Consider the following 24,901-nt stretch of genomic DNA (forward strand, 5'->3'; position numbering starts at 1 on the left):
ACATCTCACCAATAACCACATCCAATTTGCCCTGGCTCATAGATCTTACATTCCAGGTTCCGATGGTGTGTTGATCCTTAGAACATCGGATTCGCCGTTCACCACCAGCACCGTCGGCCGCTAGCCGTCCTTTCGGCTTTGAGCTAGCTGCGTCATCACGTCTGGGGCTAGTTGAGCTCATCCTCTGTTCCTCCCCAGTAGCATTTTGACCATCTTCCGACCTGGGGGTCTCATCTTCCGATGGTATACCGACATATCTCTGGTTGTACTGATCCATTTAGTTTTCACGGCAAGAATACTGAGGTGGGTTGCCATTACCTTCCCCAGGGATCGCATTTAGTCTGACCTCTCTGTCATGACCTTCCCGTCTTGGGTGGCCCTTCACGGTTTAGCTCATGGCATCATTGAGGTGCTCAAGCTCCAGCACCACGACAAGGTAACGATCCTTTGCTGAAGTTCCCTACATGGGGGACCATTAAAAAATATCGGTGGGAGGTCTGCATTGCATGAGTTGCACAGAACATCGCTATGCAGGGCAGGTGGTCCCATAAGTGCCACGTTTCTGGGTGAAAAGGAGTACTTTTGAGTTGTATTGTATTGTGCCTAGAAATGTAATTGATGCAGCAACCATAACATAGTTATGTGTCTACACCAATTTTGATTCACCAATATACAGGCTGCCACATTTTGCACTGATTACAGTTTCTGGTCTTCAGAGGCAGCCCCATGTAGAGCACATTGCAGTAATCTAAACTGCTGGTGATAAGAGCATGAGTTACTGCGAGGTTTTGGGTAATCAAATACACCAATGTGCCCGAATTATATGCCCTTAGTCTGTTAGATTTTAATTCATGCTCTGGATATGACCTTCATCCAGTCATTAAGCCTTATAAAAGAGGATGGATCCTTTTGAGGATCTCAGTAAAATACCTCCAGCTAGTATTTCAGAATGGTCTTCCTCCGTCTGGTATCCTACAAATGTGTAGGATTTCAATTCTCATCTCTCTGGCAAATACTGTTTTAGGCACTGATCTTCTGCTTTCAGAAGGATGAACCCCCTGTATACAAGTCTGTGAGATGTCCCTATTTGGGGAATGCCTTCAGAAGCATTTACTGAACTCAATTTAATGTATATATTAGGATATCCTTTGCATAAACTAAAATTTCGTATTGTTCCAGTGCCACTGCTACAAAAAAAATCTTGCAATGTAGCATTTGTGCTCTGGTATTTTCACAACAGGATTTCCTTACAGGTGTTCCCTGCTTAGTCTTAAGAGATTTCTACTGTGTCTGAGTATTTAGTTTAGAAGAAGAGAAGCAACTTGTCTATATAAAAATTTTAGTAATGTTTTTGTTACAGTTTAGTATCTAATTGTTAGTAGTGGTAAACACACAAAAGAATGGGAGGGCCTCATTGCTAGGTTGTTATCATTTCATTAAGTATTAGCAAAGGATCTAATAAATGGAAGTAGTTCTTGGTTTGGACTGTGGTTGGTCTGAAAGCCTTTTTACAAAGATTAGGGTTGAAAAAAGACCTCAAGTGTGTGAGTCAGAGTATATGTGGAGGGCCCAGGTAAAATCTAAAGATAATTTTTTAAAATAGGGATCCTATTGGGGATATATGGATCTTTTGAATACTATTGGCCCATATGGACAGTATGTTTGGGGGAATATGCACACCACTCTTTGTCCATCAGCCTTATTTCCCTAAGTACAAACAGCTGAAAGAGTAGATTTAGATACTCTCTTGATTTCATTAATAATATCCATAAAGGAAAAATTAGAATTTTTGAGATATTTCATCATCTTATATTTTTTTTATAGATTATAAACTCCTTGGATTTTCAGAACCTGCTGTTTTGCTTATATTAGTCATAATGTCATGTATGTTAATGGATTGTAATTAATTACTAGTATTATCCTTTTATCTTCTGCAATTACAAGCTACATTACATTTTATGATGTTTAACATGAGATTTTATGCCTTCTCATCGACACTGAATTTACTCTTGAATTAATATACTACCCCTACTGCCACTCTGGTCACAATTATCATATGAAAGATATTTTATTTTGTATGTAGATATGTACAAAAACACACACAAACACTCCTATGTAACTATTCTTGCTTGGTGGTCATGATCATTGTGTTATGCTATTGTCTATGTTGTCTTCAACATTGCTGAAAAGTAATGAAGAATAATGTTGAATTTTTAATAAACTCCCCTTTCTTTACTTTTGTTAGGATAAACATGGCAGCTGTCATCCAGGAGATTCCTGCAGTTGGAATATCTTACTCAAATTCTGATGCCGATGAAGAACTTTCTTATCTACCTGAGAAGCTAAAAGAAAGGCTACTTCCTTTTCAGAAGAAAGGAATTATATTTGCACTAGAAAGAGGTGGCAGGTGAAATTATCTTAAAGATGTGTTGTGATGAAATTGTCAGTCCGTTTCTAAAATAAAACCTCTGGCCTATTGTGTTGAATTGCAATACTATATAAAATGTTTCCTGAAGTTTTAGGTTTGAAATGTTGAATGCCATTAATGTCAAGTTGTTCAAGCTGAACCTAAAACTTACTCTACTTTTTGAGTTTAAGAATTACTGGTCTGTGAATAGAGGTCCTTGATCAAGCTTGGCATCATAAACATGTTTTTTATTATTTTATTGTAGATAGTTTTTTTCCCCCCGATTGTGTTTTTAACTAAGAAAAAGAGAAGAAAATTGAAAGATTTATAAATGGTATAAGTCTGAAAAATTTAAATTAATGTTAAATTAGTGCTGCATATTAAAGTATTTTGTATCAATTTAAAACTTTATATCATTACAAAAGTTGAGTCAATCTGCAATAAATAACAAGTTCCAGTATAATATGAATCATAGATTGAAGTAAAGAATTAACAAAGAATTCTGTGTAACATAAAAATTCTATCCTTATTTAATAAATTAAACAAAAACTTCGGTATTAAAGCCATAAGAGAAACCCAATTTTGGGATGTAGTATATGGCCGTAGATAGAACTACAACCCACGAAGGGTTTCCAAGATAAATTCTGTTTCAGAATTATTTTTCAAACACGAAGTGATTTTTTACATTGGTTCATACACCCATAGCTTGGTATTCTTCTGTAGAAGGGATTAAAAGTGATTTCCAGTAAAAAGCATAAAGTATCCTGGCAGCTGTTAGCTTGTTATGTGGAAATATAAGAATTAGTAATATTTAATAGAATAACAGCTGGTTGGAAAGAAAATTCAACCTTTAAAATTTGTTTAATTTTATCATAAATCATCTTTCAGAATTGTTGAGCATTACATTTCCACCAAATATGAAAAAATCTCATCTGATTATTGCATTTTCAGTAAGTTTTAGAAAATTAGTTATCTATTGTAGCAGCCAGTATTAGAATAATATTCTAATGGTAAAACATCTTGTACCAGTTTTTTTATAAGAGTGATATTCACACTAAATTTAATATTTGATATTCCCATTAATATTCCCATTGTTGCATATCATTTGTCCTGTTTACATTCTGCACCCATTTATTCATACAGTCTTTAACTTGTCCAGTCTCTGAATTATATTCTACTGACAGTTTGTAAATAATCCCAACAAACCTTCTGAATTTTGTGTTATAAGTTTTTCAAATTCTGTCAGCTCTGTAAGTCTACCTTCCCTGGGATCTCGCACTCCATAGTGGGGCTCCTCAGGAGAAAAAGCGGCAGGAGCATCTTATAGGACCAACTTGCAACCTTCCCTTCTGGCTTCCCCATTGACTCCGCTTGTGGAAGCCAGCAGGGAAGGTTGCAAATGGAAATCAAGTGACTATGGGATACTGCAACCATTGTAAGTGCGAGCCGGTTGCCAAGCACTCTGATTGCGATCATGTGGCTGCAGGCCGCTTCAACAGCCAGAACTTCAAGGACTGGTTCTGAGTACCAGTCGCTGAACGAGTGGTTGTAACCTGAAGACTACCTATAGTTTGAAATTTGAAACTGCCAATCCGCCTCATTTTTTTCAGGTCTTACAAATTCTTAGATTTCCTTGTTGGTCTTTTATTGGACCAAATAAAGTTAGTTATTTGCCTCTGCTACTCATTTAATAAAAACCTTTTGTGGACAATGCAACCTAAGTATTGTCTGTACTGTCTGTACTGATTATAAATAATAGCACTATGGTTTTGTATTTAAGAATAATTTGTGAAGCTCTAGGAAAATAAAGTTTGCTTCCCAGTAACTGATTTAACCAGTTTTGCAAGCAATGCAATCAAATTGTAAAATCTCTAAGCTGTTATTAATAGAGGGGGAAATGGATTTGTATTTTTGAATACTCTCTCTTATAAAACTCTGATCAGAGAAAACTAACATAAATAGGTTTCTCTTACCCTTTTAGCGCTAATCATCTATGTGAAGGGTTTTTGTTTTGTTTTGTTTGATTTGTTTTTGTACTTCGTTCTTGTATATTTTTCTTTTAATAAGTTGGGTTCTGGGCATAAGCCACCCAGAATTGTTTGGGAGTCAAGCAGCCTATAAAATGAATGAATGAATGAGCTAATAGGGGCACTATTCAGCCAGCTGGCCCTTCAAGCAGTCACTCATGCCTTGTGAGTCACCTCACAAATGGATTACTGTAATGCACTCTATGTAGGGCTGCCCTTGAAGACCACTTGAAAACTACAGCTAGTCCAGAATGCAGCAGCGTAGGCAGTGATGTGTATGCCTCATTATGCCCCTGTGACACCACTGCTCCTCAAGCTGCACCAGTTGCTGGTTGGCTTCCAAGTGCAATTCATGGTGCTGAATTGCACTTTATATCACCTTTGTATCACCTTGAAAGTGCTTCATGGCATAGGGCCTGGTTATTTGAGGGACTGTCTATCTTCAGTTATTTCTGCCCATCTGGTAAGATCAGGCAGAGTGGAGTGCTTTGGGTTCCATTGATCAAGCAGTGCCATCTTGAGGGACCCAGGAAGTTTTCAACATAAACTGATGTTAGCTGCAGCTAGGAAGGGTACCCAGATAGTCTTTTGGATGGATTACTGCTATGTGTTATATTTCTTTTTGCCTTTGAAGATGGTTTGGAAATTTCAATTAGTCCAAAATAGAACTGGAAAGTGACTAACTGGGATTGGCCTCCATGACCATGTTCTTGTGCTTCATCAGCTAGCCAGGCTGTCAGTCTGTTTCTGGATTCAGTGGAGAATTTGGGGGAAGGGGCATTGCTGGTTTGTAAAGACATGAATGAATGACCCAGAGCCAGAATATCTTAAGGAATACTGTCTCCCTTATGCAACTGGTCAAGTTTTTTGTTAATCTTCAAAGACTCACCAAGTGCCTCCAATGAAGTGAGGCAAGAGGATATAAAGAATAGGGCTTTTTTCACTGTGGGGCCCAGTTTATGTAATGCTTTTCCAAGGAAAACATACCTGTTTCCAATCAAAAAGTGTATTTTGATGCAAGGCAAAGGTTTTCCTCCCTAGCATTTCTACAGTTTTGTACTTAGCTTGATTTTAAGTGGATGCTGTACATCAGAATGAGGGATTTTATGAGACTGATGTCTTTCCTATGCTATTAATTTTTTATTGTGTTTTCTTGCTTTTGCTATTTTTTTTCTGGTCTTTTTAGTGCTTTTTGACATTTTTAATATTTTAAGAAACTCTGTCAATCCCCCAGAACATTTTGGTTATTAGATGGATTACAAGTATTACCAATAGTAAAAATAGAAAAGTACCTTGTGTTGCTGTCAGACTGATAGTTCTCATTAGCACCAAATTAATTTTGAACATGCTATATTTGTGCTGTTTGAGGCTCTATTTTTGGCAAGGTACTGTTGCAAGACAAGTCATTTTGTTTCAGAATTAGGACTGCATACTGTGATTGGTGACATATAAATGAAATGGTTGCTTGAACATTTTAAAATGTACCAGGTTCACATTCTTTAAATAACTCCAGCATGAGAGAGATGTTAATGCTAAAGTGCTGGCTTGGATGTGGGATGCAAATTATATGCTGGAGTGTTATATAAAACTGATTCACATGAGTGGGCGAAAATCCTAGAAAAATCTGGAATTCCACATTGAGGGGAAACAGAACTCTTCCTCTGTTACAGAATGTTCTGTAGTTAGAATATGTAAGCTCTGTTAATTAAAAGGTGAAAGGGATCCATTGATATTAAATCAAGCTTTTGCTTTTGCTTTTATCTTTCTATTGTGTTTGCTTTTGATATCTCTCTTAACCTGTGCTCAGTTGTTGAGACCTCATATCAGAAAGCATGGAAATGTGGGATATAAATGCTTTCAATTAATCAGCACCATAAGCAAAAGAAAATACAATTTTTTAAAAAAAAGTCTGCTTATAATTCATGTGCATTATAAACAGCAGTCCTTCATCTTTTCTATATATGCTTCTCTAAAGGCTGGATCACCAATTTCTTAGGATGTGATCATGTTCTCTTAGTTTGTGAAAATTGTAATGTGAATCATAGTTGGTGGCGGTTCAGCATTCATGAAACACAGGTCCTGAATAATCCTTTTCACATGCATGCGGTTTGTGCAACAGAATTTCTTATTTTGCAAGACAGCAGCTGGGTGTTTTCTTGTCCTGTATTGCAAGTTGGATTTTATAAGGTTGGGGACTATGTATTAGCTTTTAATTATCCTTTATAAATAAACTATTAAAGTGAATGTGAGTAGCCCAGAAGCTAGAATAATGGGCTTGAATCTGAGAAATGTATTTTCACATCTATGTCTCCTTAATTGAGCAGACTCAGGCAAGTGAATATCTCCATTTATTTCTAATTGTTTGGTAGAGATAAATATGATCAGTGACCAAAGATGGCCCATTATTATTTTTTCAATTTATAGAGAAACTAGGCTTTGTATATTCAACAAAAATCATGAGCCCCATTTGGTAATTTGGTGTCTTTAGAAATAGACCTATGTAATTTAGGAACTTTGTGTCCATAGTATATTTGTTTTAACAACATTTCAAGGGAATTTTGTAAAAGCTTGAGGACCTGCAAGTGTGTCAGGATTACCATTTGCAGCTTCTTGGCCAACAGTTATGATATGCTCAGAATTCTGGTATTGCTTTCCTATCACATCTGGATGGCATCAGATTGGGAGGTCTGGCCTAAGGAAGAGTTAATTTTTGCACTAAGAACTGTTGAGTTTACTATGTGAGACTTATATTCACCGAAGGTTATAAAGACGATGAGGACTATAAAGTGGGGTATAGCTGTTTATCTTTTACATTTGTACATGATTTTGTTACATCTGTCAATTTGTTCAACTGGATAATATTTTTAACTGCAAAATGAAATAACATTCTAGGTATACAATAATTCTATTGCAGCATATGACTACAGTATGAGCCTCCTTTCATTTTTTTCAGGGCTACCATTTAAGAATGGAGAGACAGAGGAAGTGAAGTACTTTCTCAGAAATTAGTTTCATTAAGCGTTAGTGTGTATAGTGATGAAACTGTAGGGCTAAGAGCTGGGATTTTGGGTTCAAGTCAGAAAGAATCTTTGGAGACTCCACGGGCCAGATGTTCTCTCAGCCTGACCAATCCCATAAGGAGGTTGCTGTAGGAAGTATTGGAGGAGGGAATGCTATGTAGGATGCCTTGAGATCCCAAGGGCAAGGCAAGATGTGGATCTTGATTATGATGATGATGATGCATGTGAATATTGCAATTCTAATGACATTAAGATATTATATAGCTTCCCCCACCCCTCTGAAAGATAAATCTGTAATTATGCTGCATTTGTATCCTGCCCTTCCTCCAGGAACCCTACTGCAAGAGTTAGGCTGACTGATAACTGGTCCAAGATCATGCCATGGGTTTTATCAATGAATGGAGGTTTATATCCCTTCTACCTTAGATGGCTTATAATAAATGAAGACAACTTAATACTTTATTACTTGTTGGAAAATAATTGCTAGGACAGAGCAAATACTTTGAAAGAGATGTTTTGGAACACAAGGGGAACCATGTGAACATGGGAAATACGCATCTGCTTTAACCATTTGAAAATAGGTGCTTTGTATGCACTCAGCTACATTCTGAAGAGCCTTTTTTTTAAGAATTTGCACAGCCCTAACAACTGCTTTCCATGCTGTTAATTGGATCTCTAAAAGGACAAGAATCATTGGACATGTAAGCTAGATTGAGATGAATGTATTTTTAAGTTTGATGGTAGAATCAACTTGAAATAAAGCTAGCATATTTAGATTTTTATTTTTAAATTGTTTGGTTGCCAAGTAAATTGTTGTTCATCTTTTGCTTTCAGTCATTTCATCTAGGTGGGTAGAAGTATTAACACTCTAATGTATTCTAGTATGCCGAATATTAATTAATGTTCTCTTTTGGCACATTTGTTTGTTCTGAGTTTATAGCTTGAAATGCAATGCATCAAACCTGAAATTAAGAGTTCTTGATATAGTTGTCACATAGTTGGGACAGATGGTATGCAAATTATCTATTCTCAATTGGGTAACTATCAGTTAAAAGGAAATGACTAATTGAACTTCAAAGACAAGATGTCCTGCTCATAGCAGTCAAAACATGTGACAGAATTTATGTTTGAGTCTCTTTTTTTTAAAAAAATCAGAAAATCTGTTTCTTCTGCTTCAGAACCATGTAACCTTTCTGATGGTATAGGTAGTTTGCTTTTTGTTTATTATTTCATTAATAAAGGAGACACTGACCAAAATCTTCAATAATGCTTCATATGACAGGTTATATTATTAATAAAGATAAGGAATTTAAAATAAGGAGGCATATGGCCTCGTAAAAACATATTATGTAATAAATCAGTAGCTATCTGTTATCAGGGCGAGGATTTCTATGACATGTCATATTTTTTCTGGAACCTTTATTTGAATTTATAAGTAAGTTGAAAAGTTTTAGAGTAATCTGGTAAGAATTAGATGCTTTTTATTTTGCAGCAAAGAAAGTGAGAATTTGCCTGTTTGTCTTTACTTTTTCTTATTCGCTCCCCAACTCAGGGAGGTGTATATGTGTGTGAGAGAGAAAGGTGGGAACAAAGGCTTCTCCCCTGACCAACCCTGAAAAAAAAGTGAGAATTTGCCTGTTTTGTTTTCTTTTTCTTATTTGCTCCCCAACTCAGGGCTGTGTGTGTGTGTGTGTGTAAGAGAGGGAGAGCAACCTTTTTAAAAATGATTTCAGCAGGCAGAGGCTTTTCCCCTGGCCTGAGACCAGGCCTGAAAAAAAGTGAGAATTTGCCTTTTTTTTTTTTTTTCCTTATTTGCTTTCCAACTCAGGTGTGTGTGTGTTCGAGGTGATGGAGTCACGTGAGAGCTGCAATCTGATTTCAATATGCCTAAAAGTTGCTGTTCAGCGAATGTGAAATTGCAGCATCTTGATTTTCAGTAGCGATAGTGATATTTTGTTTTGTAAATTGTGTGAAGTTATCGTCCCAAAAGCGTTTTAATATTCAACAGCATTGTGATACTGCGAAGCACAAGAGTTGTTTAGCAAGATTTACCTTCACTGAGAACAGGCAACGTCTCCTTTTCAAGAGAGCTACTTCTTCAACTGCAGGTTCATCAAATATCCAGTCAGAATTTTGTAAGGATCTCTGTACAATGATGATTACTTCAGATATTCCCTTAAGTAAATTAGGTAGTGGTAGCCTCAAGCATTTTCTGGAGAAGTACACCAGTCACCTGATTCCAAATGAATCAACTGTAAGGAAAAATTACATCTCTGCCTGCTATGAAGATGTGTTAGCAAAGATAAGATCTTCTGTCGACAACAATAAGATATGGGTTTCAATAGATGAAACAAGTGATGTAAACGGAAGATACATAGCCGATGTTATTATTGACACTCTGAAATGTGACAAGCCTGCTGAAGTATTTCTTCTAACAGGTGAAACTCTATAAAAAGTAAACAATTCCACTATTGCTATGCTCTTTGATGATTCTATGAAACTACTCTGGCCGGATGGTTAAAAAGGGGAAATATCCTTCTCTTTGTAACAGATGCCGCTCCATACATGACTGAAGCAGCCAAGGGACTTAAACTTCTTTATACAAAAATGATCCATATCATATGCCTTGCACATGGTTTACACAAAGTAGCCAAAGAGATTCGAAGCAACTATCCTGATGGAGATAAGATAATTTTGAATGGGGGGGGGGAAATGGTAATTAAAGCTCCATTTCGAGTACAAAAGTTCAAAGAAATTGCTCCTACTTTGGCTCTCCCTCCCCAACCTGTTGTGACACGTTGGGGGACTTGGCTGGATGTGACTATGTATTATTTCATAAATTATGCTTCCTTGCAGTGGATAGTTAAAGAATATGACTGTTGTGAATCTTCCTCCATCAAGATTGTGCAAGACTCCTTTTCTGAAACCTTGGCTGGAAACTTAGCATACATAGGATCTAACTTCAGTGGATCATCAAAAGCAATCACCTGCCTTGAAACTGTAGGAATGGAACTTAGTGATTTGTGAACATTGTAAAACAGAGTGATTTAAAGCAAGCAAAGGGGAAAGTGGCTGAAAAAATTAGTGATAAAGTGCAAAGAGTGCTGCAATCTAATCTGGGTTATTCAACACTTTGCAAAATAAGTAACATTCTAAATGAACTCAAAGCAAAATTTGAAGACTTTGACCCAGAATTTTCTCCAGATGGGTTTGCTTTTTTCAGATTTGTTCCTATAACATCTTGTGATGTCAAACAGTTTCTTCAGATACAAGAACATATACAACAGATAACAGAAGGAGTTTTGAGTTTGATAACCTCAGGATGCACGTGGCAATCCAATGCAATTCTGCTGTTAATGAAAACTAATCCAGGGATGACCATTTTACTCTCAACATATTCATTTGATTCCTTCAATACTAGCACTTCTGCACTGGAAGTGAAGAATAAACATTTTAATTTGTGTGTGTGTATAAGCACAGATTTTTAAAAATTGGGTGCTAATTTCAGAAAAATTGTAAAGTCATATTTTTGCTTTAAAAGTCATATTTTTGGTTTAATTGGTCATATTTAAACGGTTTTAAGGTCATAAATGCTTGCATATTTCTAACATTTTTAGGTCATAGAAATCCTCGCCCTTGTTATCAGTATACAACAAGGATGTAAACATTGCTCTAATAAATTGCTAGATTCTTTTCTCTTCTCATGCTTTATGTTAATATTTCCTTCCTTCTATGTACCTTATTGAGAGCCAGTTTGGTGTAGTGGTTAAGGCACCAGGCTAGAAACTGGGAGACCGTGAGTTCTAGTCCCACCTTAGTCACGAAGCCAGCTGGGTAACCTTGGGCCAGTCACTTTCTTTCAGCCCTAGGAAGGAGGCGATGGCAAACCACTTCTGAAAAACCTTGCCAAGAAAAAATTACACAGACTTGTCCAGGTAGTCTCCAAGAATCGGACACAATAGAACAGAATGCACACAAACACACCCCTTATACCACTGCTAATTCCCTCACATTCATTCTCTTCACCATCTGAAGGTTCTTCAAACTCTATCCCTGGAATTTGAACTAACCACAGAACTTGAAATACAGCCTTTAAAAATTCTATTTCATTTACACATGTCTTTACCCCTGTTTCAGACACACCCTAGGAAGCCGACCCAAGTAGTATACTTCTGCATTACATCCTCCAAATTTGCCTGTTTTCCCTTTGGCTCCTGGCTTTCATTATCCTTGACAAGTTGCAAATGTCAGCATCCAGTTTTCTTGTCTCACTTGCCTCCTGTCCATCTCCTTGCTTTCATTTGCAGCCATACCACCTGCCTTCTCCATTCCACCAAGTTCCACTGCATCATCATGTTTTTATTTGAGGAATCTCCCATTTTAAAGGTGTACTCCTTTGGGAAAAACTGTTTTCCTTCTGATTAAATACAATATTTCAATTACAAAAACTATTTTTAATTATTGCTTAGTGTAGATCTGCATTTGATCTTCATAAATGAAAAGCTGTTCTACATAAACATTTCCGCAAATTAGAAAATGTAACTTCAGAATTATGTAGTAAAATGTATTTATTACATGTTCAGTCCTACCTTTCTCAGCGTAACATGTATAGTCCCTGCAGTTTTATCATCTCAGCCACTCAGAGAATGATTAAGATTCAAGCCTACACAGGGTACTCATTAAAATTAAAACCTAAAGCTTAGCCATCCCAGCTCCATATATTAAAAAGATGCTAGAAGATACACAATTTTGAATTTAGTTTTGAGAGGTGATCAAGGAGAATGCCAATGGGGTTCAGTACATCATATGAGGAAATACTCTCTTCATTTTCAAATAAAAATTGACTTGCAGCTTAGTTAAGGAATGGCATGAATTTGAGGAGAGACAAATCTAAAGCCTGTTTGGGCAAAAAGATTGCTTGCATCAATCGTTAGGTCCTGGGGGAGTCTTTTATTAAGCCATGTTATTAGAAAGAAATTTTCCTGATAATTAACTTGCAATTGAAATAATGCTTTATTTTGGTTTATATCCTAATTTGTATTATTCTTCTCTTAGGTGTATGATTGCAGATGAGGTAAGTGACTTTCTCTGTTATTTAAATGTTTGTTTCATAAATGTTTCAAGCACGTGATAGTTCAGCATATTTTTCTTAATATTTATGTATATTAAGCGTGAAGCCCCAGCTACCCTGCACTTTGCAGGCCCTGCTCCACCCAGCCGTCTTCCTCCTGCTGCTGATGAGGTGCGCCTGGCCTGGCCCTATGCAAGGCAGCTGCTGGCTGTGCCAGGCCTTCTTCCCAAGAGCGCACCATTCTTGCAAGCCTTCAGAAAGCTTCTGAGGCCTTCCAAAGCATCACGAGAACAGCTAGTACTATTGGGAAAACAGCATGGGTGGCCTCAGGAAGAAGGCCTGGCACAGCCAGCAGCTGCCTTGCTTAGGGCCTAGCTGGGCGTGCCTTGTCAGCAGCAAGAGGAAGACAGTGAAGGTCAGCTGGGCGCAGCAGGGCTTGGGGAACTTAGGGCAGTGGGGGCAGCTGTGGCTTTGCGCTGTGGAACAGGGGTGGCTGGCTATAGCACGGGGCTTGAAGCGGCACTCCTCGGTGGCAGGGCTGAAGTAGAGGCCCGGGGGGGCGGGCAGTCAGCTACACTGCTGAAGGCTCCAAGCCTCTACTTCAGCTCCAGCACCCCTACCACCGAGGAGTGCCGCTTCAAGCCCCGTGCTATGGCCAGCCACCTCGCTATGCAGGGTGGCAAAAAGGGCCAAGATGGGAGGAAGATAGGCGAAGGGGGAGTTTGAAGCACCCCTGCAGTTGCAGGTGTGGGCAGGCTGCCAAGCACCCAAATTTTGATCATGTGGCAATGGGGGTGCTACAGTGGCCATAACTTTGGGGACTAGACATAAGTATCATTAGTTCAGCACCACCGTAACTTTGAACAGTTGCTGAACAAGTGGTCATTAAGTGAGGACTGCCTGTACAGTAATGAGAGCAAAGATCAGCCCTTTTTTCAGACAGATGCTGTGGAAGGACAGACTGCCTAAACAGATTATAAGCCTTCCTTCCCTTCTTGGCCCTCCCCCATTGTCAGGACAACCCAGCTGCGAATCAAACAGCAGCATTGGGCAGGTGGGGGAGAAGAAGAGAAGAGAAGATGGCTGCCTGGGAGCTCTGCAGCCACAGGTCTTGTGAAGAATAGGCTGAATCAACTGAGTTCAATCCCCAGGAGTAAAAGTATCAAAGCTAAAGGGTAGACAGTCCTGCTGAGAAAACTGGAGAGAGGTTTTTTTCCTTCCCCCAGACCTGAGGTGAGGGAGAAGTTATTCTAGATGTGTCCCTCATCTGGAGCCAAGATTTGGAAGAGGAGAAGCGTCAGGAAGCCCAGCCAGTAACACATAAGCAGAAGATGCAAAGAAAAACTCAAGACTTTGACAGAACAGCAATAGAAAACAGACACTAGAAAAAGATAGTCAGACTGAACTATGTAGGAAAGGAGTATAGAGAGTGATCATAGAGATATACAGAATCGTTCTATGGTTGACCCACATTTTTTAATTAACGCATGGAAGAGAGACTGCTTAAACAAGTTATCTCTTCCTGTTTACTTTTGTGAGCCATGTGCCTTGCTAAGTGAGAGCTGTGAGATAACTTCTTGCCTTAACCCCAGTTAGATAATGATTTCCTTCTATTTATTTATATTTTATTTTATTTTATTTTTTATCCCACCTTTTTTTTTTTTTAAAGAAATAACTCAAGGCGGGGAACATACCTAATACTCCTTCCTCCTCCTATTTTCCCCACAACAGCAACCCTGTCAAGTGAGTTGAGCTGGGAGAGAGGGACTGGCCCAAGGTCACCCAGCCAGCTTTCATGCCTAAGGCGGGACTAGAACTCCCAGTCTCCTGGTTTCTAGAGTTAGGCATACCAAGTGAGGGGGCAAAATTTGCAGATGACACAAAATTATTTAAGGTGGTGAAAACACAAGTGCACTGTGAAAAGCTCCAAAGGGATCTCCCAAACCTGATGACTAGGGTACTAAATGGCAAATATAATTTTTGTTATTCATGTTTACATCTAGAAAATGTGATCACTTCACCATTATTTTATACTAATAGGTCGGTCAGGTACTGTTGCACATGTAACAACACTAGTATACCTATATCTAGTTAGACTTTTAGATGAAGAAGCATCATGGGCAGTGTGTTTTAAACTTTTTTCTCCTTTCAATTGATTGCATCTTAGATGGGCTTGGGGAAGACTATCCAAGCAATAGCTGTATCATACTACTATAAAAATGAATGGCCTCTGTTAATAGTGGTGCCCTCATCCCTGAGGTACCCTTGGGTTGATGAGATGGAAAAGTGGATTCCAGACCTCTGTCCAGAGGATATCAACATCGTACAAAATAAAACTGACATTTGGTGAGTGGCATGTTAGCAGTGGCATTATTTATGAAGGGATACCAGATGATTTAATCTTGCTCGTTAGACAGGACATGGTATGTACAATCTCAGCTCTTCAGCAGAAAATGGAAAGTCTGATCTTTGTTTTGAAGAATTGGAATTAATAAACTGCTTATTCGGGTTATGTTGTTGTTTATTTGTTTAGTCTCTTCCGACTCTTCGTGGCTTCATGGACCAGCCCACGCCAGAGCTTCCTGTCGGTCGTCAACACCCCCAGCTCCCCCAGGGACGAGTCCGTCACCTCTAGAATATCATCCATCCATCTTGCCCTTGGTCGGCCCCTCTTCCTTTTGCCTTCCACTCTCCCTAGCATCAGCATCTTCTCCAGGGTGTCCTGTCTTCTCATTATGTGGCCAAAGTATTTCAGTTTTGCCTTTAGTATCATTCCCTCAAGTGAGCAGTCTGGCTTTATTTCCTGGAGGATGGACTGGTTTGATCTTGCAGTCCAAGGCACTCTCAGAATTTTCCTCCAACACCACAGTTCAAAAGCATCGATCTTCCTTCTCTCAGCCTTCCTTATGGTCCAGCTCTCGCAGCCATATGTTACTACGGGGAACACTATTGCTTTAACTATGCGGACCTTTGTTGTCAGTGTGATGTCTCTGCTCTTAACTATTTTATTGAGATTTGTCATTGCTCTTCTCCCAAGGATTAAGCGTCTTCTGATTTCCTGACAGCAGACAGCATCTGCAGTAATCTTCGCACCTAGAAATGCAAAGTCTTTCACTGCTTCTACATTTTCTCCCTCTATTTGCCAGTTATCAATCAAGCTGGTTGCCATACTCTTGGTTTTTTTGAGGTTTAGCTGCAAGCCAGCTTTTGCACTTCCTTCTTTCACCTTCATCATAAGGCTCCTCAGTTTCTCTTCGTTTTCAGCCATCAAAGTGGTATCTGCATATCTGAGATTGTTAATGTTTCTTGCAGCGATTTCAACTCCAGCCTTGGATTCCTCAAGCCCAGCATGTCGCATGATGTGTTCTGCGTACAAGTTGAATAGGCAGAGTGAGAGTATACAGCCCTGCCGTACTCCTTTCCCAATCTTAAACCAGTCCGTTGTTCCTTGGTCTGTTCTTACTGTTGCTACTTGGTCGTTATACAGATTCTTCAGGAGGCAGACAAGATGCCTTGGTATCCCCATACCGCTGAGAAATTGCCACAATTTGTTATGGTCCACACAGTCAAAGGCTTTAGAATAGTCAATAAAAGAGAAATAGATGTTTTTCTGAAACTCCCTGGCTTTTTCCATTATCCAGCAGATATTGGCAATTTGGTCCCTAGTTCCTCTGCCTTTTCTAAACCCCGCTTGTACATCTGGCAATTCTTGCTCCATGAATTTCTGAAGTCTACCTTGCAGGATCTTGAGCATTACCTTACTGGCATGTGAAATGAGTGCCACTGTTCGATAGTTTGAACATTCTTTAGTGTTTCCCTTTTTTGGTATGGGGATATAAGTTGATTTTTTCCAATCTGATGGCCATTCTTGTGTTTTCCAAATTTGCTGGCATATAGCATGATCTTGCAAGATTTTGAACAGTTCAGCTGGGATGCCATCATCTTCTGCTGCCTTGTTATTAGCAATGCTTCTTAAGGCCCATTCAACCTCACTCTTCAGGATGTCTGGCTCTAGCTCACTGACCACACTGTCAAAGCTATCCCCGATATTGTTATCCTTCCTATACAGGTCTTCTGTATATTCTTGCCACCTTTTCTTGATCTCTTCTTCTTCTGTTAGGTCCTTGCCATCTTTGTTTTTGATCATGCCCATTTTGGCCTGGAATTTACCTCCGATGTTTCTAATTTTCTGGAAGAGGTCTCTTGTCTTTCCTATTCTATTGTCTTCTTCCACTTCCGCGCATTGCTTGTTTAAAAATAATTCCTTATCTCTTCTGGCTAACCTCTAGAATTTTGCATTTAATTGGGCATATCTCCCCCTATCGCTGTTGCCTTTTGCTTTCCTTCTTTCTTAGGCTACTTCTAGTGTCTCAGCAGACAGCCATTTTGCCTTCTTGGATTTCTCTTTCTTTGGGATGTATTTTGTTGCCGCCTCCTGAACAATGTTGCGAACTTCTGTCCATAGTTCTGGGACCCTATCTACTAAGTCCAGTCCCTTAAATCTATTCTTCACCTCCACTGCATATTCCTGAGGAATATTAATCTAGCTGATGTGTGGGTCTTCCCCAATCTCTGGAGTCTGATCCTAAATTGTGCAATAAGAAGTTCGTGATAGGAACTACAGTCAGCTCCTGGTCTTGTTTTTACCGACTGTACAGATGTCCGCCACCTTTGGCTGCAAAGGATGTAGTCAATCTGATTTCGGTGTTGTCCATCTGGGGAAGTCCATGTATAAAGCCGTCTCTTAGGTTGTTGGAAGAGAGTGTCTGTTACGCAGAGTGAGTTGTCTTGGCAAAATTCTATCAGCCTATGTCCTGCTTCGTTTTGTTCTCCCAGGCCATGCTTACCTGTAATTCCAGGTGTCATTTGACTGCCCACCTTAGCATTCCAGTCTCCCGTGATGAAAATAACATCTCTTTTAGGCGTGTTGTCCAGTAGGTGTTGCAGATCCTCATAGAACTGCTCTACTTCAGCTTCTTCAGCATCTGTGGTCGGGGCGTATATTTGGATCACTGTGATGTTAGATGGCTTGCCCTGAATTTGAATTGAGATCATTCTATCGTTTTTTGGGTTGTATCCAAGCACTGCTTTAGCCACTTTACTATTAATTATGAAGGCTACTCCATTTCTTCTGTGGTCCTCTTGTCCACAGTAGTAGATCAGGTGGTCATCTGATGTGAAGTGGCCCATTCCAGTCCATTTCAGTTCACTGATGCCCAAAATGTCTATCTTTAATCTTGACATCTCCCCAATAACCACATCCAATTTGCCCTGGCTCATAGATCTTACGTTCCAGGTTCCAATGGTGTGTTGATCCTTAGAGCATCGGATTCGCCGTTCACCACCAGCACCGTCGGCCGCTAACCGTCCTTTCGGCTTTGAGCTAGCTGCGTCATCACGTCTGGAGCTAGTTGAACTCATCCTCTGTTCCTCCCCAGTAGCATTTTGACCATCTTCCGACCTGGGGGTCTCATCTACCGATGGTATACCAACATATCTCTGGTTGTACTGATCCATTGAGTTTTCACGGCAAGAATACTGGGGTGGGTTGCCATTACCTTCCCCAGGGATGGCATTTAGTCTGATCTCTCTGTCATGACCTTCCCGTCTTGGGTGGCCCTTCACGGTTTAGCTAATGGCATCACTGAGGTGCTCAAGCTCCAGCACCACGACAAGGTAACGATTCTTTGCTGAAGTATTCGGGTTACATCCAACAAATATCATACAGCTTGTTAATCTGAATACTTTGTCTTGAATTTTAAAAGAGGTTGGCCAAGCATTTGGACTATGGCTTGAACTGTTGATCTAAAAAGTGGAAAGCATTCCTTGCCAGTGGTGATGGTTATTATGTGAGAGGAGGAGGAAGGAAAGCTCTTGTGTGTGTGTGGTTGGTATTAATTACATCTTGCAGTTAAAAGACTTTCCAACACTTGCTTTCATTCCTTACTGCGTCAATCCTCAAAGACTTAAAAGAGGGCTGGCAGCTCTTTGTCTTCAAGAGTGCATGCCACTGTAGGTTGAGGGCTCATGTTTCCACAGACACACACTTAGTTTCTTTTCTTCCCAGCTTAGGGTGCCTTGTTTTAGGTGGTTGAACTCTAACCATCCCTTTGGGACCACCAGCATATCAGTCGGAGCTGATACAGCACTGTCCCGGACACTGCTGCCCTCTGAGCTTTCCCAGTTAACATAAACTTTCACAACTACAGGTCACCCACATGTAATCTGACTATTTTAGTCTCGCTGGCTGAAATAAATGTTTTTACTATTTAAAAATGGCTCTTGATGACTAAGATCACCTGGGTAACTATCCTATTCATCATAGGATGAATGGATATAGCTTACTAAATTTTGTCTTAAAGAAATTATCCAGCAAATTAAAACTCTGGATTGGGGCACTTGAAATGAGATGTTTTCGAACAAGGCCTCAGTTCATTTTATGACTTAGTAGCAACCACTCCTGAGCTTACAGAGATTAATAATATTGGTCATTTAAAAGCCGTTGAAAAACACACTTGTCACTTAAGCTTTTTAATAGCAACTTTGTTTTTTAAATTTTCTGAAGCCCTTTGACAGTCTAAACATGTTTAAATATAAGTGAAATTATGCACTTGAGTCATATACATTCAAGCAATAAGTAGCTATGGAATAATGTAAATAGTCCCTAAATGTTTTGTTCTTTTCATTTTCTAGGCAAATACCTAGAAGCAAAGTGACTGTCCTGAGTTATGGCTTGCTAACTTCAGATGCACATGCTTTAATAGATACTTTATGCAAACAGAACTTCAAAGTAGTAGTAATTGATGAGTCCCATTATATGAAATCCAGGAATGCAGTTCGTAGCAAGGTTTTGCTGCCTGTTGTACAGAATGCTATTCGAGCTATTCTCCTCACTGGAACTCCTGCCTTAGGAAGACCTGAAGAGGTTCTGACAATCACGTTATATTTCAAGGCCTACTTTGCATGACATGGTGAAACAATTACAGATGGCTGAGGATGTGTTTTGGGCCTGCAGACTTCCCCATCCCTTTGCATGCTAAGGTTCCCTCTCTCACTTTCTGATTAGTGATAAAAATTGGGTTGTTATTTTGGAAGTCTGATTTCCAATTATAGTTTGTGATAATCATAATTACTGCAGTTTTGAATGTCTTGGCACCCCAGAGTTGATGCATGCTAGAAAGCGATGGGAAAAAAAGAGTTTGGAGTAGGAGGGAACCTATATGCCCAAAGCAGATTCCAGACCTTACTTCGTATTAGGATTAGGCATAAAATAAAGCCTTTATTATGTAATAAATGTGAATATTTTTATTGTTTCTGTACATTTTTTGGAAGTTTAAGAATAGCATTACGTGGTGGGTGATAGGCTAGGGCTGGAATAGAGGAACACAGCTGTCTTTCAGGAAAGAGATTCAAGGAAAAGGTGGCATCCTGCTGTGACAGAAGAGGTAGCCTTGCATCTTTCATGTTTTATTTTTTTAAATGCTGCCTAAGCAGTAAGTGGCTAAATCAACATGTCTTTTTACTGATTTGAAAAAATATATTTAGACTTAACTTCCTCAAATTGATTCCCTCCAGTAATGCAAAGACTGCAGCTAGACTGGAGAAGTCTGATTTAATTTGAACTGTTAAAATGATTTTTAGACTGTGTAAATGCAGCTTGAATAAAGTACCTCAGTGCCTGCATCAATGACGTTACAGACTCTATTTGAAAAGTGCCGTTGATTTTGCCTCAAAAATATATGCAGTTGTGCCGATTACAGTCCTAGAAAGAGATGGGCTGGGTTTAAGATTTCAGTTAGTACTTCTGACTTAATGGGCATTTTTATAATATTCATCCATTATTGTATTTTAACAGCTTTTCATGCAACTTGAAGCACTTTGTCCACAGAAATTTGGGACATGGACTGAATATGCAAAAAAATACTGCAATGCACATGTCAGGTAATGATTTCTTCACCTTTTTGTATACAGATGTATTCATGGGGTATTCCGGTAAACTAGTCAGCTCCAGTATACAGTAATTGGAAGAACAATGTTTATTGCATACTTCTATAACAGTAAGCACTACTTGTTGTCAGATGTGTGGAAATAACTCAGCTGTTGCAAACCTTAGCTTAAAAAAGTATGTTTTTATTATTTCAAGGGAAGTAGTTGAAAATTCTTAGTTAGTTCATTTCATAGCTTCATTTAGTGCAAAATGCCCGTGCTTAAGTCTAAATTTTGCAAAACAAAATTTCTCCCATATTCTCTCTAACTCATACAATGCTCATCTTGGGTGGGTCCTCTGGGAGTGTGGGTTTGGGTTTTGTGGTGGTTGTGGTGGTTTGGGAACATTCTCCCCATGACTATTTCCAAAGAGTCCTATATTAATGCATTGGTTTGTCACATATTCTACTGCTATGACATTTACTTGAGACACAGAATAATGGATCACTACCAGACTCAAGACTTTCTGAACTGTCTTAGCTTTCCAACCATTAGAAACAAAATAGGGTTAATAGGCAAAACAAGTATATTATTTGAATCTATTATATCGAACTATAACTTTGCTATTTAGCTTAAATGGGAATCATGACATAGAAAGAATTATATTTTGGATTTGGATGTATGCCATGGGTATATTACATTTGCCTCCTTTGGAAAGAAAAGGCTTAGCTCATATGAATATACATTTCTAATTTAATAAGAAATAAATATTAAGATATTTTAAATGAGCTGTTCTATTTTTATTGTTCTTGTTCCAGATTTTTTGGTAAAAGACGACAGTGGGACTGCAGAGGAGCTTCAAATTTAGATGAACTGCATGAATTACTAAGCAATGTAATGATTAGGCGAATGAAGAGTGAAGTTTTAACACAATTGCCACCTAAAATTAGGCAACGGATACCTTTTGACCTTCCCAAAACTGCTGCTAAAGTAAGCTGATACTAACATGCCAAGAAATATGTCAATTACGAGCTGTTTTCATAGGTATAGTGACTTTGAGAGGTATACAGACATCATGGCCGTGTTCCAAACGCTATCATTGAGTGGTTGCACATGTTCAGCAGTTCTATTCAGTTTTTGCTGTTATTGTGAACCTGACTCTGTTTCATTATAAAATGAGATTCCATACAGGGTAAATAGAACATTATTCTGACCTAGCAGAAGCAGCTAAGCTGGTGGTGATTCTACTGTTCTGTGGTAGAAACTGTCCATGCAATGGAAAATTCCAACTGCAAAAAAGTCAGTCAAAACCCTTGTAATTCGCCTAGCTCCAGTCATTGGTTGGATGAGGGAGAACAAGTTAAAATTAAGTCCAGCCAAGATAGAGTGCTGTTGATCAACAGAATGTGGACTCAGGGATGGAGGCTTTGTTTTGAATAGTGTTGTAAATGTGCATTTTCCCAGGATAATTTGGCAGTTGAAAATGCAGTTATGTGATTTCAGGAAAAGACGTAGCTGCTTCAAGAAGTTTTCAGCAGATGCTAGATGAGTGCCACTATGTATTCCAAAGCCACACAGCCCTAGCCACAGTTTGAATAAGTATAATTTATGATCAGAAAAACATGCAGCATAAATGTACAGCACAGAAAAACAGTATACTTACAATGAGGTTCATACTAGTTCCTTTACATTTCTAAAATATTCTGGTATTGTTAATAAATAAACATAATAATAAACATTTGAGTAATGCATATAAAGGAGTGTTTTAGCAAGATGCCATAAAATACAGTCCTGAGAAACAATTACATAGCCATTTTGATATAAGTAGTTTTCAAGTTTTTAAATTTTTGAAAGAATAGTTTTGTTTATTGATTTATGATATAAATAGAATGAGTTATACTTCCTATTTTGTTATTTTTTTCTCTGACTTTTATTTGATTTCTGTATGTGGTAGGAATTTATCAATGACCTCTCTTGCAGTGACATTGCTAAGTGAAGAAGATGGCGTCTTCGGGGGCTATTGTTCTCTATCGAGAAAGCATGGCATGATTCAGAGACAATGTAATTGTTTTGCCTTTTCACATTTTTGCCTCTAAATGTTGTTTCCTCCTGTGCAGGAATTAAATGCTAGCTTTGAAGAGTGGGAGAAGTTAATGAGGGCTTCAGATTTAGACTCTACTGAAAATGACTTTGTCCAAGTGATGAGTCTAATTACACGTATGTTTAAGCAGACTGCCATTGCCAAGGTAATCCTGAAATGCTTTGTGAGTGTTGTTAATGTGTAGTAACTATTTATTTATTTATTTATCAAATTTGTCACCGCCCTCTCCTCCAACCGGAGGGACTCTGGGCGGTTTACAACACAGAATAAATATACAATAAAAACTCAAATAAATACACAGTAAAATTCCAATAAAATCCCATTAAAACCAAAACAATTTGGTATTCTGCTTTTTCTAACCCTGTAACACTTAGCCAGATAAAGGTTATTCATTTTATTTATTAATTTAAATTTACAAGGCTGCCCGGCTCTGTGACAATTCTTGAGTGGTGCACAGTAAAAACACCAGCAAAATACAGATAGTAGAAACGAGAAACTCCAAACTTTTGGAAAAAAACCAACCATCTTATCCCCGCAAAATACAGAGGATTCCTCAAGGCCTGGGGGAAAAGCCGAGTTTTCAAGGCTCTTTTAAACACAATCAGGATGGGGGCCAGATTAATCTCATGGGAGATGGTGTTCCAAAGGGCAGGTGCTACAACAGAAAAGGCACTTCTTCCTATGTTCCTTGGGAACTGGAAATAATATGAAGTGATATTCTGGTAATACACATTATCCAATTTTTTTGAACAAATGTTTAACTATAAAGATTTTGAAAATCAGAAAGAAACACTTTTCCATGTGTAAGATGCTGAGATTCAGCAAAACTTTCTATGAATAGATCATAGTAGGAGATTATTGTTGACCAATCTTCATTCCCTGCAATCCCTGGACCATTTCCCATGATCTTCTGGAAGGCTTTGGTAAAGTTTGTGAAAATATTTCACCCTGTTTTGTTCTTGGAAGCCTCCACGTGATTATGATACCTACCAGAAACAGAAGGACCATCTTTGATCAAACCTTTAATTTCTGTGAATTGCTGAAAAATAGTATGATCTGGTTAGGCAAGTTTGTTCATAACAGATTCAAAGTTGCTGTTTTAACTAGACTTTACACTTTTAATTTGACTGTAAACTGTCTTGTCATAGTATGTATTGTCAAAAAGATATTTAAACAGTAATAATTACTAGATTTTACTTAAAGTTGCTTCGATAACCACAGGTATGTTATGACACTCAACCAGCAGTACTTGATCCTTAGCAACAGTACTTAAATATTAATTTACTATTAATTAATATTAATTTCAGGGAACTTTGAGTGGTGGTCTGTTTGTCAAATTGAACTTCTCTAGTCAGTTGTTTGTACTGCAAGACAACCCCTCAAAAGACTAACCTGAGGATCAGCTTCTCTGGATATAATTTGGGATATAGTACATTGGATTGCTGAATATGCAAGGAGCTGAGAGAAATTATATTAACAAAGACTAATAGCATTTATCTCAGTTCCTTGCATATTCAGCAATCCAATGTACTATATCCCAAATAGTTCTTCCCAAAGTGGAAGAATTTCTAGTAACAACTAAGTGGAAATACTTCCATTCAAAAAGATATTTTTAATCCAAATCTTAAGAGTCTGTATGTTCGTGTAACGTTGATATATATTTCAGTTATATTTGTCATGTCTGCCTGGTTACTCTGAATGTAAGTAGTGCAAAAATCTTTACAGGAATTGGTGAGCCAGTATGATGGAATAGATGAACCGGTATGTAGAAGAATAGGTGCCATAGTTTGCTTTTTGTTAGCCTGAATCTACATTTGATTATGTATAGTAAAAGAGAAGTTAATTGTCTATTTATGAAGTTTTATTTTATAACTTAATATACATGGTGTTTTGCTGTTTTGCCTCTGCCTTTCCTTTTCTCATTAATTATATCAAGATTCCAACATGCCTGTATATTTTAGGCAGGAGCAGTAAAGGATTATATTAAAATGCTGCTGGAGAATGAAAAACTGAAGTTTCTGGTCTTTGCTCATCACTTAAGCATGCTGCAGGCATGTACAGAGGCAGTGATTGAAAGCAAGGTAAATATGCCTTATGGAATTAGACTGCTATTTGAGGCTCTTATTAAGCTGTAAACCTGTACATCACAGGTACAAAAAAAAAGTGCAAGCTTGTATCTGTACCATCTTGACTTCTGACACATTTTCCACCATGGCATATTTAAAAACCTCTATAAAATAATTATTCAGTGAAAATTAACAGTTAAAACAAGATAGCACTGTATACATTAGCTTTCCCCAGCATGGCACTTTCCATGTATGTTGGGGCTGCCACTTCCAGAATACCCAG

The 24,901-nt window shown here is 38.4% G+C and overlaps 1 protein-coding gene across 1 annotated transcript in view; it reads left to right on the forward strand.

The window, feature by feature from the left end:
* ZRANB3 (zinc finger RANBP2-type containing 3) overlaps positions 1-24,901 on the forward strand; it is a 65,546-nt gene that overhangs the window by 7,770 nt on the left and 32,875 nt on the right. Inside the window, exons 2-9 of the mRNA XM_063288703.1 lie at positions 2,246-2,407; positions 12,510-12,528; positions 14,693-14,871; positions 19,219-19,450; positions 20,381-20,466; positions 21,270-21,441; positions 22,569-22,697; positions 24,514-24,633. Coding sequence (XP_063144773.1) covers positions 2,253-2,407; positions 12,510-12,528; positions 14,693-14,871; positions 19,219-19,450; positions 20,381-20,466; positions 21,270-21,441; positions 22,569-22,697; positions 24,514-24,633 — 1,092 coding nt within the window. The 5' untranslated portion in view covers positions 2,246-2,252. The remainder of the gene's footprint in view (positions 1-2,245; positions 2,408-12,509; positions 12,529-14,692; positions 14,872-19,218; positions 19,451-20,380; positions 20,467-21,269; positions 21,442-22,568; positions 22,698-24,513; positions 24,634-24,901) is intronic.

This window comes from Candoia aspera, chromosome 1 (assembly GCF_035149785.1).
Source record: "Candoia aspera isolate rCanAsp1 chromosome 1, rCanAsp1.hap2, whole genome shotgun sequence".
Lineage (NCBI taxonomy): Eukaryota > Metazoa > Chordata > Lepidosauria > Squamata > Boidae > Candoia > Candoia aspera.